Source organism: Gnatocerus cornutus, chromosome 1, assembly GCF_029298725.1.
Source record: "Gnatocerus cornutus isolate USDA-ARS CGAHR chromosome 1, icGnaCorn1.1, whole genome shotgun sequence".
Taxonomy (NCBI): Eukaryota; Metazoa; Arthropoda; class Insecta; order Coleoptera; family Tenebrionidae; genus Gnatocerus; species Gnatocerus cornutus.
Genome location: NC_142233.1, coordinates 12,289,221 through 12,307,914, shown reverse-complemented (window position 1 = coordinate 12,307,914; position 18,694 = coordinate 12,289,221). Strand labels below are relative to the sequence as shown.

At 30.3% G+C, this 18,694-nt stretch overlaps 1 protein-coding gene across 3 annotated transcripts in view; it reads right to left on the bottom strand.

Annotated features, from left to right (window-relative positions):
* The window catches only part of side-VI (sidestep VI transmembrane protein), a 481,913-nt gene that overhangs the window by 137,559 nt on the left and 325,660 nt on the right, over positions 1-18,694 (bottom strand). For all 3 annotated transcript variants that reach the window (XM_088044224.1, XM_088044994.1, XM_088045766.1), the window contains exon 4: positions 7,351-7,556. In XM_088044224.1, coding sequence (XP_087900350.1) covers positions 7,351-7,556 — 206 coding nt within the window. The remainder of the gene's footprint in view (positions 1-7,350; positions 7,557-18,694) is intronic.

Below are 18,694 nucleotides of genomic sequence, written 5' to 3'. Positions count from 1 at the left end.
TTTCCAATACGTTTCATTCGAACCTGTATTTGTGGTAGGTTTGACGCTAAGAAGTATAACATTTGAACAAATTACTATTTTAAGTTTGTTAATTGCTTGTCCAAAATCTCAAAGATTTTGAGTAACAGAGACAGATTTTTGAAATTTTTATTTTCAAAGCAAACGAAAAATTTCTAATATTTACCATTAACCTGTAACCTGTAAACCTGTAATTTTAGTAGTTTTGACGCTGAGTAATAAAACTCAGATAAATTACTGCTTTTGGCCTTTTAACTGCCTGCTTCAAATACGAAATTTTTTAAGCAACAGGAACGGATTTTAAAATTTTTATATTCAAAACGAACATGAAATTTTTAATATTTTTATTCGGGGCTGTAATTCTAGTCGCTTTTACCCAAGAAAAATAAAATTTAAACAAGTTGCAATTTTTGACCTGTTGACTGCATATTCCAAATCTTAAATTTTTTGAACAAGAACGAATTTTAGAAATTTTTTATTTTTAAAGCGAATGAAAAATTTACAATATTTTCTATTTGGACCTGTAATTTTAGTAGTTTTTACGTTAGAACATTAAAATTCGAACCAATTGCTACTTTTATCCTACGGATTGTCTGTTTCAAATTCAAAATTCTTTGAGCAACTGTAACGAATTTAAAAAAAATTCGTTTTCAAAGCGAGCAAAAAATATCTAATATTTTTTATTCGGATCTGTAATTCTAGTAGTTTTGACGATAAAGCTACAAAATTTGGATAAATTTCTACTTTTGACCTACTAACCGTCTGTTTCAAATACCAAACTTTTTGAGCAAAAGGAACGGATTTAAGAATTTTTTTTTTAAGCGGAGCACAAAAATTTAAATAATTTACTATTTTTGGCTTGTTTGCTGTCAGTTTTAAAATCAAAATTCCTTGAGCAACAGGAACGGATTTTAAAAATTTTCGTTTTCAAAGCGAGCGAAAAACTTCTAATACGATATTTAACATTCAGATCTGTAATTCTAGTAGTTATGACGCTAGAGCAATGAAATTTAAGGACTTTACTACTTTTGACTTATTAACTGTCTGATCTAAGTACTAAATTAATTAAGCAACAGAAACAATTTTTTGAAATTTTTATATTCAAAACGAACCGAAAGTTTTCAATATTTTCTATTCGATGCTATAATTCTAGTCGTTTTGACACAAGAGCTATATAATTTGAACAAGTTACTATTTTTGACCTATTGATTGCTTTTCTCAAATCGAAACGGATTTTAGAAAATTTTATTTTTGAAGGGAGTGAAAAATTTGCTATATTTTCTAATCGGACCTGTAATTTTAGTAGTTTTGACATTAGAACATTAAAGTTTGGACAAATTACTATTTTTGATATGTTAACTGTTTGTTTCAAATCCAAAATTCCTTAAGCAACAGGAACAAAATTAAAAAAAAAAATTTAAAGCGGGCGAAAACTTTCCAACATTTTTCATTCGGATTTGTAATTCCAGTTGTTTTGACGGTAAAGCAATGAAATTTATGTAAATTACTACTTTTGACCTATTAACTGTCTGTTCCAAGTACCAAATTTTTTAAGCAACAGGGACCGATATTAAAAATTATTATTTTTAAAGCGAGCAAAAATTTCGTATATTTTTTTTAGTGGGATCAGAAGATTTGGTAGTTTTGACGTTAGAACATTAACATTAAAACTTAGAATAACTGCTGTTTTTAATCTGTTGACTGTCTGTTCTTAATCCAAACTTTCTTAAGCAACAAGAACGGATTTTAGAAATTTTAGAAATTTCGAAGCGAGCGAAAAATTTCTAATATTTTTGGACCCGTAATTCAAGTAGTTTAGACGCTAGAGCAACGAAATTTAAATAAATTACTAATTTTGATCTAATCACTGTCTGTTTTAAATACCAAAATTTTTAAGCAACAGAATGGAGTTTAGAAATTTTTATTTTCAAAACGAACACAAAATTTCCAAGACGTTTCATTCGGCCCTGTAATTGTGGTAGGTTTGGCGCTAAAAAGTATAACATTTAAACAAATTGCTATTTTAAATTTGTTAATTGCTTGTCCAAAATCTCAAAGATTTTGAGTAACAGAGACAGATTTTTGAAATTTTTATTTTCAAAACGAGCGAAAAACTTCTAATATTTAACATTTGAACCTGTAATTTTAGTAGTTTTTACGCTAGAGTAATAAAACTCAGATGAATTACTGCTTTTGGCCTTTTGACTGTCTGCTTCAAATACCAAATTTTTAAGCAACAGGAACGGATTTTAAAAATTTTTATATTCAAGACGAGCATAACATTTTCATTACTTTTCATTCGGAGCTGTAATTTTGGTAGTTTACTACCATTACTACATTTGACCTATTGACTGTCCGTTCGAAGTACCAAATTTTTGAAGCAACAAGAACGGATTTTAGAAATTTCTACTTTCAAAGCGAGCGAAACATTTCCAATAATTTTCATTCGGTTCTGTAATTTTGGTAATGTTACGCTACTGCAATAAAATTTCGACGAATTACTACTTTGACCTGTTGATTGCTTGTATCAAATCTCAAATTTTTTGATCAACAGAAACGGATTTTCGAATTTTTCATCTTCAAAACAAGAGAAAAATTTCGAATATTTTTTTAACAGACCTGTAATGTTGGTAGTTTTGACGTTATAAAATTAAAAAAAAGTTTTCAATTTAAATGTGTTTATAATGTTTCTTAATTTATACAGTTATAGATCAAAATTGTCAATTTTTAAAATTTCATTTTTTGAACAAATCAATTTTTTTTAGTAAAATTACAAATTTTAGAGTAAATGTGAGTGTTAGAGCAATGAAAGTGAAGTTCACCGATTTCCGCCGGCAACCTATTTTTGGTCGAAGTGAACGTTTATTCCTGGAGATTCATAGAAATCTTGTTCCTCAACTCCATTTTTCCCTTGTTAAATTTAATAGCTCGCTTTACATGACGCACTCGACAAAACTTTCTTGCATTAGTTTTGAAAAAGTTGATGGGCGTTGTTAAGAGCAAAAAGCAAAACGTTCGTTTCTCGCTGACAATAGTAAAACTTTTCAATCTGTTTTTTTATAGACTTTAGCACCTCGCCTCAGCTACATCCCCCGCTAAAACTCATTGTAAATAGCATCTGAACTCATTTCATTATCCTTTTTCCATAAAACTGCTACTAAAGATTGACAGAAATTTTTACGTCCGTCCCTTTCCGTTCAAAGTTAAACTGAAAGCAAACAATATCAGCACAGTTTGCTCATCATTGCAAATATCCGTGTCAACTCTTTCTGTTTACCGATCTCGAACTATTGAGAATCGCCGCAACTGACGACAATTCGGAACACATTTCGACAAACGCCGAACTTTGAAGATGTTTAGTTTGTAATAAAATTAGGATCTCCATTTGGACCGATTTCCCAATAATTAGTATTGACGAGGATTGATTCGCTGTGAATATAATTAAATTTGCTTACGAGCCATTTTTGCTATATTTAGCAACTATTTGATTGATTAAACCTTTCAAAAATAACGCGATTAAAATTAATAACGTTTTTAAATTAATGTCAGCTTGTTGAAACTATTCATCATTTCTGAGCGGTGATTTTCTGGTGTCATGTTTGTAGTCGGGCTATAAATATTTTACTAATTTATGTTTTTTCGTTTTATATGAAGTGTTGAGCTTGCAGGACTGCATGCTTTGTGATTTTTAAATTTGTTTCTATTATTAATTCTGTCGGTATTTCTCGTTGTCTGCTTAAATCAGGCAAAGCTGTAGGTAAATTTCACTACGTTTAAAAAGAGGAAAAACATTTTCTACATACCAAAATGTATTTTCATTACTTTTAGAATAATTTTTTAAATTTTATTTTATTTTCTATTCTTTAGATACTTTCTAGACTTGTCGTTGCTTGTTTTATGTCTTTTTTATGCTTTTAAATGATTTTAATTTTATAATTCATTATTAGTTTGCCTTAAAAAAGAAAAAAATAAAAAAAAACACTCTTTGCTCTGAAATTAGTACTGAAGCGTTACAACCACCAAAATTTCGGTGAGAATTTTGACTTTGTTCGACAAATAAAAGAAAGAAGAAGAAGAAGTCAAGAGCCGCAGTTTCTTCAACTTTTATAACAATAGCGCTAAAAATAAAATACAACCCATTTTTCAAAATTTTGAAAATTTTTACTTTTTCAAAATAAATAGTTACAGAAAACGTGTTCTTTGTTTCCTAATTTTGAAACTAGTAATTAAACCCGATTTATTTTCCAAATTTTATTGCTACATTGCTCATTTTTTTGCTCTGGGATTTGTAATTTTAGTAAAATTAAATTTTGTTTATTTTTTTTAAATAAAAAGTTGGCTATTTTGATTTATGTATAATTGTATAATTTAAGAGACTTAGTAAACACGTTTTCGTTAAAAACCTCCTCAAATTTCATAGCTGTAGCGTCAAAACTACTGAAATTACAGGTCCGAACAGAAAATTTTGACAAAAAGAAATTTCTAAAATCCGTCCCGGCTTTTAAAAAATTCGAAATTTGGGACAAACAGGCATTAAATCAAAAATAAACATTTCTTCAAATTTTATTACTCCAACGTTAAAACTACCAAAATTACAGGTACGAATGGATAATGTTTGAAATTTTTCGTTCATTTTAAAATAAAAATTTCTAAAATCCGTCCCTGTTGCTCAAAAAAGTCGGGATTTATGAGAAACTTTTAACGAAACGAAAATCGCAGTTTTTCCAACTTTTATTGCGCTAAGGTCAAAACTATCAAAATTACTAGTCTGAATATAAAATGAAATTTTTTGCTCGGTTTAAAAAGAAAAATTTCTAAAATCCGTCTCTGTTGCTCAAAAAATGTGAAAAAACCATAAAAGGTCAAAAATTATAAGTTCGCCAAATTTCATTGTCGTAGCATCAAAACTGCTAAAATTACAGGTCGAAATAGAAAATATTGACTTTTTGGGGCTCGTTTTGAAAATGAAAATTTCTAAAATCCGTCCCTGCTGCTTAAAAAATTTGGATTTTTAGGCAGATAGTAAATTAGTCAAAAATAGTAATCTCTCTTAATTTCATCGTCTTTGCATTAAAACTACTAAACGTACAGGTCTAAATAAAAATTATTAAAAAGTTTTTTTTTGGCTCGTCTTAAAAGTATTTAAAAAAAAATGATTAAGGACGTACAGTCAATACAAGTAGTAATCCCTTCCAATTTCATTGCCCTAACCTCAAAATTACCAAAATTACAGGTCCGAATAAAAAATATTGAAAATTTTTGACTTGTCTTGAAAATGGGAATTTCCCAAATACGTTTTTGTTGATCAGAAAATTTGAAATTTTGGGAAAAATGGTTAATAAATTCAAAGTAGTCATATCTTTGTATTTTATTGCTTTAACGTCAAAACTACCAAAATTGGACAATGGAAAATAAGGGAAATTTTTCGCTCAGTGTAGAAATAAAAATTTCTAAAACCTGTTTCTATTGCTTAAGAAAGTTGGAATTTAGAACAAACAGTCTGTTAACAAATAAGTATTTATAGTTTCGTCATAAACAGTAATTTGTTCAAATTTTATTTCCCTGAAATCAAAACTGTCAGAATTACATGTACGAATGAAAAATATTGAAAATATATCGCTTCAAAAAATTAGAAATTTGGAACAATCCACAGATCTAATATAATTACAGGTCCGAATAGAATTATTTTTGCTCGTTTTGAAAATAAAAATTTCTAAAATTCGTTCCTGTTGCTCAAGATATTCGGAAGAGGCTGTAAACATATCACAAATAGTAATTTGACTTAATGTTATTCCATTACGCCAACACTAGTTTTTAAATTTTAAACTTGTCTTAAAAATAAAAATTTCTAAAATGCGTCCTTGTAACTGAAAAAATTTGGGATTTGAGGCGAACAGTCAACGAATCAAAAATAACAGTTTCTTTAGAATATATTGCCCTAACGTAAAAACTAACAAAATTACAGTTTTGAACGGAAAATATTAGAAATTTTTGACTCGTTTCGAAAATGAAAATTTTTAAAAACCGTCCCATTTGCTCAAAAAATGTGGAATTTGCGACAAACTATAAAAAAAATAAGTTCGCCAAATTTTATTGTCGTAGCGTCAAAACTACTAAAATTACAGGTTGAAATAGAAAAGATTGACATTTTGTGGCTCGTTTTGAGAAAATTTCTAAAATTCGTTTCTGCTGCTTTAAAAAATTGGGATTTAAGGCAGATAGTCAATTAGTCAAAAATAGTAATTTCTTTCAATTTTATCGGATTTGCATTAAAACTACTAAAAGTACAGGTCTGAATAAAAATTATTGAAAAGTTTTTTTTGGCTCATCTTAAAAGTATTTTTTTTTTAAATTTTGATTAAGGACATACAGTCAATTAATCATAAGTAGTAATCCCTTCCAATTTCATTGCCCTAACCTCAAAATTATTAAAATTACAGGTCCGAATAGAAAATATTGAAAATTTTTTGACTCGTCTTCAAAATGAGAATTTCCAAAATTCGTGCCTGTTGCTCAGAAAATTTGGAATTTGGGTTAATAAATTAAAAGTAGTCATATCTTCGCATTTTATTGCCTTAACGTCGAAACTACCTGTATTGCTTGGTCCAAATGAAAAATATTGAAAATTTTATGCTTATTTGAAAGTAAGAATTTCTTAAGTCCGTTTATGCTGCTCAAAAAATTTGGGACTCGTAACAGAGAGTAAACAGTTTAAAAACAGTAATTTGTCCAAATTCCATTTTCCTAGCGTCAAAACAATCAAAATTCCAGATCCGAATTTAAAATATTGGAATTTTTAATCTTAATTATTATTATTAGTAAATAAGTATACAATTTTACATAGTGCCTTCTCACACTAATAAAGCGAAAAAAATCTATGCCAAATGAGGAATTGATTTATTTTTTGATGGTTCCATTTCTAAAAATTTAATTCTATTCTAGAATTCTACTTCTAATTCTGCATTTATTTAATTTGTGGTACTTAATACACTCATTCACCGTAAACGATATTTTTGTTTTAGTAGGTACTTATAAATATTATGTATAAATATAATCTTAAATTGTTTCGTTTTCAATAAATGCTCATTTCAGTCAGCTTCAACGCGGGCATACCGTTGAAATGGAGTTGAGGAATCGGAATTCTATGACCTCCTGTATAAGCGTTCAGTTGGACCAAAAATAGACCATAAAGATATAGAGTTTCTCTTCTCCACATCGAAAATAGCAGTTTATAAGTTCGTACGTTGTTGTATTCATGAGCTTTGTAAACTTCCACGTGTCTATCCATTGTTCGAAAATTGCAAAATAACTAAACATCGGCTCCCAACTCACCTATAACTGCCAGTTTTACTCTCAAGTTCTTCGTCGGTGAACGTAAATAATCGATGCGACATCGATACTCCCCTTCGTCCTTTTCGCCGATGTTGTCAATGTTGAGCGTGGCAGGATCTGTCATTGTCCTGAAAAAAGCTCGCTGCCCCAAATTGCTATCCTGCCAGTGCTTCGGCGTGGTTTTGTAGGGTCCCCTCGTGTCGTAACTGTAACACGGATAAAATTGGTGCTAAATCAAATTTGCTTTATAAACTTCATTGCCAACATAAATAAGCTAAGGCGGTTTCCGTCTTTATTACGTGGATTTTTTCGAGTGAAGTTAATGATATGCCTTGCGAGCGGTATTGTTAGTTTCAATATTGATATTTTCAGAGTGTAATAAAAGCGAAAGCCGTCGGTTCCAACCATAAAAACTCCTTAAGGCTTATGAAGTACGCATTAAAAATAAATAACACACATTCGAGACACGTTTTTTTGAGACGATCGGGAAAATTTGAGTCTGTCTTGGCCCTTCTCCCGACGGCATTAGTTATGGCGGTTCAAATCCTTTTTCTATCTTTTACTGATAAAATGCGTATATCGTAACTTAATAGCACCTAGAAGCTACTTTTTCTTCCGTTTCGTAAATTGAATCTTAAATCAATAGCCATTTTCTGTTTTAGAAACCTATTATCCGTATCCCTCTCGAAAACCGAAAGCGGCTTGCTGTTTGTTTAAAGTGTATATCATGGCTAAAGCACACAGGGTTAAAATTTAATAAAGTGCCTACGCGGTGAATAAATAAACCCTCGCTTATATACAAATACGAAACTTTGAAACTATTAGAAAAACGAAAAACTGTAAAATTTGTTACTCTTGTTCTAAAATTCTATAATTTGGCACATTAAATTAGTGCATTTAAGACAATAAGTGCAGCAAATTTCATTGCTTTAGCGGCCAAATTCTCACAGTTGTGGAATTTAAAAGAAAAACTAAAACTTTGAGATGACTAAAAAACGAAAAATTCTGAAATTTGTTACTCTTGCTCTAAAATTCTACCATTTCGCACACTCAAATAATACCATTAGAGCAATAAGTGAACCAAATTTTACTGCTTCAGCGGCACTATTGTCAAAGATGTGAAATTTAAAAGAAAAAGTGAAATTTTGAAATTATTAGAAAAACGAAAAACCCTAAAATTTGTTATTCTTGTTCTAAAATTCTACAATTTGGCACATTTAATCAGTGCATTTAAGACAATAAGTGCAGCAAATTTCATTGCTTTAGCGGCTAAATTGTCACAGTTGTGGAATTTAAAAGAAAAACTAGAACTTTGAGATGACTAAAAAACGAAAAATTCTGAAATTTGTTACTCTTGCTCTAAAATTCTACAATTTCGCACACACAAATAATACCATTAGAGCAATAAGTGAACCAAATTTCACTGCTTCAGGGGCACTATTGTCAAAGATGTGGAATTTAAAAAAAAAGTGAAATTTTGAAATTATTAGAAAAACGAAAAACCCTAAAATTTGTTATTCTTGTTCTAAAATTCTACAATTTGGCACATTTAATTAGTGCATTTAAGACAATAAGTACAGCAAGTTTCATTGCGTTAGCGGCTAAATTGTCACAGTTGTGGAATTTAAAAGAAAAACTAGAACTTTGACATGACTAAAAAAACGAAAAATTCTAAAATTTGTTACTATTGTTCTAAAATTCTACAATTTGGCACACTCAATTAATACCTTTAGGACAATAAGTAAACCAAATTTCACTGCTCTGGCGGCACCATTGTCAAACTTGTGAAATTTAAAAAAAAAGTGAAATTTTGAAATTATTAGAAAAACGAAAAACCCTAAAATTTGTTATTCTTGTTCTAAAATTCTACAATTTGGCACATTTAATTAGTGCATTTAAGACAATAAGTACAGCAAGTTTCATTGCGTTAGCGGCTAAATTGTCACAGTTGTGGAATTTAAAAGAAAAACTAGAACTTTGACATGACTAAAAAAACGAAAAATTCTAAAATTTGTTACTATTGTTCTAAAATTCTACAATTTGGCACACTCAATTAATACCTTTAGGACAATAAGTAAACCAAATTTCACTGCTCTGGCGGCACCATTGTCAAACTTGTGGAATTTAAAAGAAAAAGTGAAATTTTGAAATTATTAGCAAAACGAAAAACCCTAAAATTTGTTATTCTTGTTCTAAAATTCTACAATTTGGCACATTTAATCAGTGCATTTAAGACAATAAGTGCAGTAAATTTCATTGCTTTAGCGGCTAAATTGTCACAGTTGTGGAATTTAAAAGAAAAACTAGAACTTTGAGATGACTAAAAAAACAAAAAATTCTAAAATTTGTTACTATTGTTCTAAAATTCTACAATTTGGCACACTCAATTAATACCTTTAGGACAATAAGTAAACCAAATTTCACTGCTCTGGCGGCACTATTGTCAAACTTGTGGAATTTAAAAGAAAAAGTGAAATTTTAAAATTATTAGAAAAACGAAAAACCCTAAAATTTGTTATTCTTGTTCTAAAATTCTACAATTTGGCACATTTAATCAGTGCATTTAAGACAATAAGTGCAGCAAATTTCATTGCTTTAGCGGCTAAATTGTCACAGTTGTGGAATTTAAAAGAAAAACTAGAACTTTGAGATGACTAAAAAAACAAAAAATTCTAAAATTTGTTACTATTGTTCTAAAATTCTACAATTTGGCACACTCAATTAGTACCTTTAAGGCATAACTTTACTCCAAAACCAAACTATTACCTATATTTAAATGTAAACAAACACACTACTCTATCATTGCCAAGATATGAAATGACAAAATTTACAAAACTCGGTAATTTTAGAGGTTTTTTCCTTACGTTTCTCTCACTATTTCTCACGTATTAACGGTAAAATCATAGTTTCCCTATATGTCAGTCTATCAAACCTTAATAATTACTTACATTGGAGTAACTGTAAGTACAATTTTACGGCGCGACAAAAATGTTTTTCTGGAGGGACGTAAAATCCCTCCAGTGCAAGACTTGTAAAAAACTGTGCAATAAACCGTCTAAAACCGAATAAAAAACGTTTGATAATTCCTTGTTGTAATTTCCGAATCTTTTACTGGATGGCGCCACCCATAAATTTAATTTTATTTTGATTTTTAATTTAAGACAATCATCTTAAATAACGAAACAAATTGTGCAAATAATAGTTTGGTGTGGTAAAGATTGCTTCCTTTTCAATGGCCTTGAGTGGTCAATGTAATCTGATTTTTTTGCCGCACTGTTGCAGGTTTTCCGCAGAGATAACGCAAAAGTAAGGCTACGTGTGCAATTTATGAGGCCAAAATAGTTATTTACGTTTAAGCAACTGTAATTAAGATTTTACCGCTCAATAGCAATGTTTGCAGTAGTTGCTGCATTTGCTAGAGAGCCGGAAAATCTTTACAATGCGAGTGGGAAAATCATATTTGTTTAAATAATACTTTAGTGTACAATTTTTAATGTAGTAAAAGTTGCTTTTTTGCTAAATATTACGAAGTCGTCAGTGTGAGCTTACTGATTTTGCCGCACTGCTGGAGCAATTTACGCACTGCCGGCGCAAAAGTTAAATTAAAAGTGCGCTTGGCCTCTTGAACTGCGAAGCAAACTTTTCAATCGTAACCTGATTTTTGCGCCGGCACTGTCAAAAAGTTTTATACAAATCTTGCTTTATTTAGTTCTAATTTACAAGTTTTATTTTCTCTGTATTTGAATTAATTATGCTTTATTTTGTATATTTTTTATCAGTATCTCAGTTTCCCATTTTTTTTCTCGTCTTTAAGTTTCTAGTTTGGTTAATTTGTTAAGCTAATTTTTCATTTTCTTATTATTGATTTTTTCATTTACTCTTTTACACAATTTTCCTATTATTTCCTATTTTCCAGATTATTAGTCAGTTATTATCTAAAATAATCTCCAATATTTATTTCTAGTTTTTTAGCTCTCTCAGATTCTCAGATTTCTTAAATTTCATTTTCCAGTTTTCCGAGTTTCTGTGTTTATCCTTTTTTTCTATTTTTTTTTGTTTTCTTTGTTTCAGCTTTTTTTTTCATAAAGTTTATAATTTCTCGCTTTCTCAGATTTCTCAGGTTTTTAGTTAGCCATTTTCTTAATTCATAACTTTCTTATTTGGCAAACCACCAATTTTTCAGATTTTTCAGTTCCTAATATACTAGTTTTCTCAGGCTCTTAAATTGCTTTTGTCAGTTTGACACACATTTTTAATTTTTTTTATTTGGGATTTTTCAGATTTTTCAGGTTTAAAATTTCTTAGTATTTCTGTTTCTTGTTTCTTTATATTACTTATCCTCATTTTCTAAGTTACTTGATTTTTCTTGTCAGCTGTTTAGTTTTTTATCTAGTCAGTTTCGTTAAGTTTTTGTTTTCCCAATATCTGAAATTATACGCTTTAAATTGTTAAGATTTCCTACTTAACCAGCAGTTTCAGGTTTTCAGTTTTTTCAATGTTTTGGTTCATAATATTTCTATTCCTCAGTTTGCCATTTTTTCGGCTCCTAATTTAAAAAGCTTCCAAGTTCCTTTTTATTAAGTTGACCGGTTTCTTAAGTTTGCAGTTTTTTAGTTTTCAAATTCTCAACTTCTTATCTAAAGCACTAAATTTTTCAGTTTTTTGAGTTTTTGAGTTTTTCGTATTTCATTTTCCTATTTTCTAACATTCTTTGTGTAATTAGTTATTTTTAAGTTTCTATTCGTTTTTAAAGACTTTGCTCAGAATCTCAGTTCATTGGTTTCTTAGATTCTTAGATTTCTTTGTTACTGAGTTTGTCAGTTTTTCAGGTTCTCAATTTCCAGATTTTTTAAATATAATTTTTTCCAATTTTTTCAGTTTTTGAGTTTATCAAACTTTTCTGTATTAATTTTTTTCTATGTCTGTTTCAGTGTTTTTACAGACAATTTAGTTCCAAAATTTTCAATTTTCATTTGCCAATTCCCTAATTCGTCATTTTCTTAGTTTGGCAAATTACTAATTTCTGTTACTTAGTTTGGCAAATTCTCTCCTTTTTCATAATGTTCTATTTGAAAATTCTGTTTATTTAGGCTCTTAGTTTCTTGCTTTTGTATTATTATTGATTTTCTACGTTTTTGCAGTTCTATGATTTATCAAATCCTCATTCTCAAATTTTTACTTTTTCATGTTTCAGCTTATCGATTTCTTAATTTTTGATTATCTCCACTTTAAATTTTCTATAAATTTTCTGTTTTATTTGTATAAATCAATTTCTAAGAGTTTTTTTTGTTTCTTTTAAGATTTTTTTCGTTTTGTTCTCCAGTTTTGTGCTCCAGGAGCTTTTCTACTGCATCAAGTTACTAACTTCTCAGTTTTCTCAGGTTCGTAAATTGCCAGTTAGCCAGTTTGCCAGTTTTTTATTTTATCAAAATTTCCCAATTAGAAGCTTTTCAGTTTTTCTTGTTTCGTAGTATAACATGTTTCAGTTTCTTAATTTCCCTTGTGAGTTTGATCGTTATTTATCTTCTCAGTTTTTCATTTTCTGACTTTGCGATTTTTTGGCTTTTTGGATTATCATATTTCTTGTTTTTCGCTTTCGCATGTTCTCAGTTTCCTAGTTCTTTAAATTTTCATTTTCCTAGTTTTTAAGATCTTGATTGTTTGGTTTACCTGTTTATTACGTTTGCAGTTGTTCAGTTTTCAATTTTAATATCTTTTCGAGTTTTTCGAGTTTTTTTAGTTTTTATTTTCCTACAGTGTTTTTATTCAATTCAGTTTTTTTAACTTATTTTTTTTCTATAGAATAGAATAGAATAGAATTTTAATGGATTCTTCTAATTTTTCAGCATTCTCAGAGCTCATTTACTGCATTTTTTACTTCTTAAAAGATTCTAATTCTAATTTTTACGTTCAATCTGCTGTAGTTGTAGCTTTTCTTACTGTAAAAAATTGAAATGCTCCAAATATTCTGTTCTTTATTCTTTGGTACTTTTCTTTATTTTTTATATTTCTTGTTTCACTTCAGTTTTTTAAATAAAAATCATTCTTATAATATAACAAAAACAAAAAAACTTTAATTTCCTGTAGCTTTTTTAAACTCTCTTGGACCCTCCAGATTAGCCGCAGCAATAGCAGTTAACTCAAAAATAGCCGCAGCGACATTTTATTTACCATTAGAGCAAAAATGTGGCGTGTTTTGAGGCTACTAAGAAAGACATGAAAATAAAATAAAATATTTGAAACTCCTTTTGGCGCAGAACACCGAAGAGCAGTTAAAGATATGTGATTTTTATCTGCCTGAACTTGTAAAATCTCTTTAAGGTAAAAACGAAAAAGAAGATCTCGAGATTACTTCTTTCAACCGTATAATTCTGTCCGAGCGCCGTTTGCAAGTACCATTAAATACAACAGCCGTTTCTAAATTAATTTATCTGCTACAGAAACGATTAAGCGGAACGAATTTATGCAGAGTCCGGAAAGAGCTTACAGAAATTATGTCCATAAAACATAATGAAATTAATAATCTCGAATGCAGCAACTTACTGAACTGAGAAATCACTTAATTTGAAACATATTTCGCTCCGTGAATGGACGAGGGTTTTTGCCGTGTCCCTCGGCCCTTTTGTACGGTTTCAATTACACTTGTACCAAGCTAACTACCTGAAAAGGTAGATCTATTCTTAATGCCGCACGATAATGTAAACTGCCGCCGTTTAAAGTCGTTTAGCCGAAAGGGTTTTATAGTTCCGAGCGAATTCAGTTTTTTCCGTAATTAGCGGAGACCCTTTAAACTAACTGGAAATATTAGTAAAATACTGCGCCCACTGTCTGCTTTTCTAGGTACATGTTACGATATAATCTGCGACAGGACGAAAGGACATTAAATTCGCTATAAACTTGATACATTTTCTCCGAGGCTCAATTAAAATTTAATTGCAAGAATTTTCTTATTGCTGATGATGATATTACCGAGCGTACAGAGTTAATAAAGTTAGAGCAGTTGTACAAAAATGGTACTTTGTCTTAATTTAGTATTGGCAGTAAATGGTGTCATAATCGTATATTAGTTTCATAAGATATGGGTTAGTATTTTAATTATCTATTTTAATATCTGTGATATCAACATTTACAAATTCTTAACAACCAGGACATGATGAAAGGGCGTTATGACCATAACGCCCGCTAATAAAAACAAATTGTTCTAGAGAAGTCAAATGTCATATTTAACTGAAATGGTCTCCTGGTTCCGAACTTCAAGTCAATTTTGCTCCATCAGGCACGGATGTTTTATTTTCCATAACTTTATTTTCCTCATTTTTTTCTTGAAAACTGCCAAAGTCATGGAATTGTTCGACAGTATTTTGAAAACTCAGAATAATAAGCTTTTCAACGACTTATAAAACTCATCGCTGGTGTTAGTACTTCTCGTGATGTTTTTGAAAAATTGATCTCATGTCCCAAAAAAAAACACCATTTTTATTATGGATCAAAAAAATTAGAGGGTAGAAATTTTTGAAAAAAATTGTTTAGCATCTTTTTGGAAACACAATAGGTGACTGTTAAACACAAAATATTGTATTCGGTGTACTCAAAAAAAATTTACAAATATCTCTAAGTCCTGACCTGATGGATTAAAACGGGTTTTGGATTCAAAGTCGAATTTTCGAATGAGTTTTCACTGCTCTAGAACAAATTTCGTCCAAAACTTTTAAGTACTTTGTAGAATCAAAAACAATGCGTTAATGAGGTTATTAAAGCACCAAAATTTAAAACTTCTGCAAATCGTCTCGTCTTGAAACAATAATATACATAATTAGAAAGACAGAGACTTTTACACAATAGATAATTATTAAACTCAAAACGATGTTGTACTCGGTGTACTCAAAAAAACATTTCAAATATCACTGACTTGATGGAGCAAAACGCACTTCAAATTCAAAGTCTACTTTTGAATTGAGTTTCAACTGCTCTAGTACAAATTTCGTCCAAAATTTGTCGAGAATATAGTGGAATCAAAAACAATGCGTTAATAAGATTTTTAAAGCTTTGAAATAGAAAACTTCCGTATATCGCCTCGTTTTGTAACAATAATATGTATAATTACCAATACAGAGACATTTACCAAATTAAAACAAAGCACAGTGGCTTAAACTGTTTAATTTCTAATTATTCTATTTACATGAAGCGTTAATACAATAAGCTTTTACCCGATTAGACTCTAGTTATAAATTAATAACAAAATGAACAACGATTTGGATTTAAATTAACTGAGGATTTGCTGCAATTCGTATTAAACTGACTATTGTGTGCATAATTCAAATGTCCTTCAACCCGTGATTGAAATCCATTTCCGAATTTCAATGGTGTCGTGTGTAATTTTAATCTTCAACTTGGCGTTTAACGTTTATGTAATCGGCAAAATTTTGACGTTAATATTGCGGTTGGCAGAATTGAAATGTTAACGGCTTGAATAAAAACAGTCGACGCATCTACACAAAATTTTAGTAGTTATTTAAGTTTTTTGAACGTGTATCGCACTAAGTTTTATCTACGATTGTTCCACGTTATTTAAAAATCATTTGTCATTAAATGTCTAAAGAAATGTTTACGCAAAAGTGTCATTATGTAGTTTCGAACTGTAAAATTAAATTTCGCTCCTACATGTAGATGAAAAAAGTGTATTTCGAGTTGCCTATATTAGAAATAGACTTTGCATCTAACAGCGAAAAAGTGAGGTTAAATCATCTATGCGTCCAGCCATTACTTTCTAATTTTTCTCGATCTTTTGGATCTCGGGAAATAATAATGCTTGCATCTTTCCGATGCTTTCAGATGTCTGGTTCTGTCAAATTTAGATAGTCGCTTTAACATGACTCGAGATGCAAATACATCAGTGCTGACACGATTCCCATGACAGTAGTACAATGTTAGACTGAAGAGACAACAGTACTACCAACCCACTTCAAATTCCAAAACATCAAGTGGACTATCTTAACAAGTGTGGTAAAATTAGTTTTCCAACGACCACTATAAAATATGTCACATTTCATACAGTTTTCCTGTAGTGAAAATTTAAAATTACAAACAATTTCAGCACGAAAACGAACGAAGAGCATACTCGTGTGCAATAAAAAATTTGAGATCTCTGATTGGCCGATAGCTGTGTGTTTTTATATTGCACACAGGTTGACACAGATCGGGCATTTTCGATATTTAACTTTCCGCGCAACGGCATAATTATTTTATATATCCGCGGCTAGAGTGCTCTGCCGAATGACATTTTAAGTTTTAACGTGACCAGAGATAACTTGACGTGTTTTTGCACCGTTATTAGCAAGTGGAAGAGCGTAAACCATAAACTTTAATTAAAAAAATAAATATTAACTCTGCGATTTTTGTGTACAACACGTGTTAAAAATTTGATTTCACACTCGTTTGCTTAAGGCACTCGCCTACGGCTCGTGGTTCAATTCTGCAAACTCGTGTGAAATCTTTCATTTTTAACACTTGTTATACAATATACTATTGTACAATAACCAAATAGCAATGAATGTAAATCAACTTTAGCAGAACATCCAATAATTCCTCACTTGCAGTAAGAACGCGATTTGTTCCGAACTTCATTCCGGCAAGTTCCGTAATGTGAATGTAACATATAAAAGTGAACGGCTGTGAGTCTGGAAGAAAGCAATAATCTGCACGCGGCATCCGCCATTATAACTGGTTATAACGCCGAATTGGAAGAGCCGTCTCGCATTGCCAACTTGCCAAATAAACAAACTACCATTAGTCAGCGTGAGAGGGAATCCGTCGGCAAGAACTAGTAGTGATAACGGCCGAATTATGCCGCGGCAGAAACACCAGCAAGAACAAGTCCAAACAAACGTACCGACTGCATCCCGGCTGGTAATCACCATTATGCAAATACCGCACAATTTGCATATTTTAGGAACGTTTTAAGGAAGTTAATTCTAAGGAGACGATAATGGCCTCGCTAGAGTCGGCAAGATTGAATGGACTCTGGCGATGACAGCTCGACTTTGAGGACTCTTTTAAAATGATACTCTAATTTGCAAGCAACAAATCCAATTTCAGATTTCATTTTCAGAGATGTTTTATAATTATAGAATTTTGCATTAAACGTTACAGACAGGTAAGCTGCGGGTGTTACACTAGTCAACTAATTTCGCTCCATCAGGTCCGGATTCAGAGATATTTTTAAAAATAATTTTTTTAGCCTTATTTTTTCCAGTTTTTCTTGAAAAGCCAATCTAATAAGCATTCTAACGATCTGTGAAACTGAGATTAGGATTTTCCATAATATATTATTATCTATTTCATAAAGTTTTAATTTTGAAGTGCTTACAAATGCATTGCTATTTCTTATCGTTTAAAAGTTTTGAACAAAAAGCATTCAGACGTTTTTTAAAAAATTATTAAAACTTTTTGTAAATTTTAAGCGATTAAGAATTGAATACCATTGTTTATCAAATGGTAATTTCTATTTTAAGTTGTAACATAACTTTAATGCTAACGCAGGCCAAAATAACATATTTTAGAAAATTTCTAAATGCTGATGAGATCTTAGTTTCGTCATAAATCAAAGCAACTAGAAAGTAAAAATAAAAAAAATGAAGAATTTTCTGGGAAATACATTGAAATAAATTAAACTATTAAACATCGGTTGAAAAGATGGATGTCACTTAAAATTATTTTTTTGCATATTTGCTTAAACTTTTCAACAGTTTCTGCCCTAATGAAGCAAGACGGGCTTTGGATTGAAAAGCAAAAAACAATAGTAGGTACCTACTTTAAAAATGACTTTAAACTACACCAGTTAGAAAAATCGCGTAATATCTTAAAAATATGCTCAAATATTCACCTGAAAGCAAAATATGCAAAATTATGTATGGAATAATAACGAAAGTGCAAGCTCAAATATAAAAAAATTAAAACACAACTAGAAAAGCTCAGCCTTTGGCTGAGCTTGTCTTTGAAAGAGTCAGTATGACCACATCTAGTACAACAGCGAAAGTTCATTTTCGCTTATCTTGAAAAAGCTCAACTAATAAGTATCCCAAAAAACGCAGTTTTTGACTAAATTTGGTTTTGAAAGATTCTACAACGACACAGCTCATCTTTCAAGGTCAGCTTAAATATCAAAGGTTTAAAGATACAATAGGAAAGCTCAGCTCGGCTGTCCCAAGCAAAAACACAGTATCTGCTTTTTAAAAATATTTCCAGTGAACCTAGAAATGACTTATTTTAAATGTCTTCACGAATGACTTAAACATTACACTTGTTATTTATCTTTTTGTTATTCAAAAATTTTCAGATAAATGAC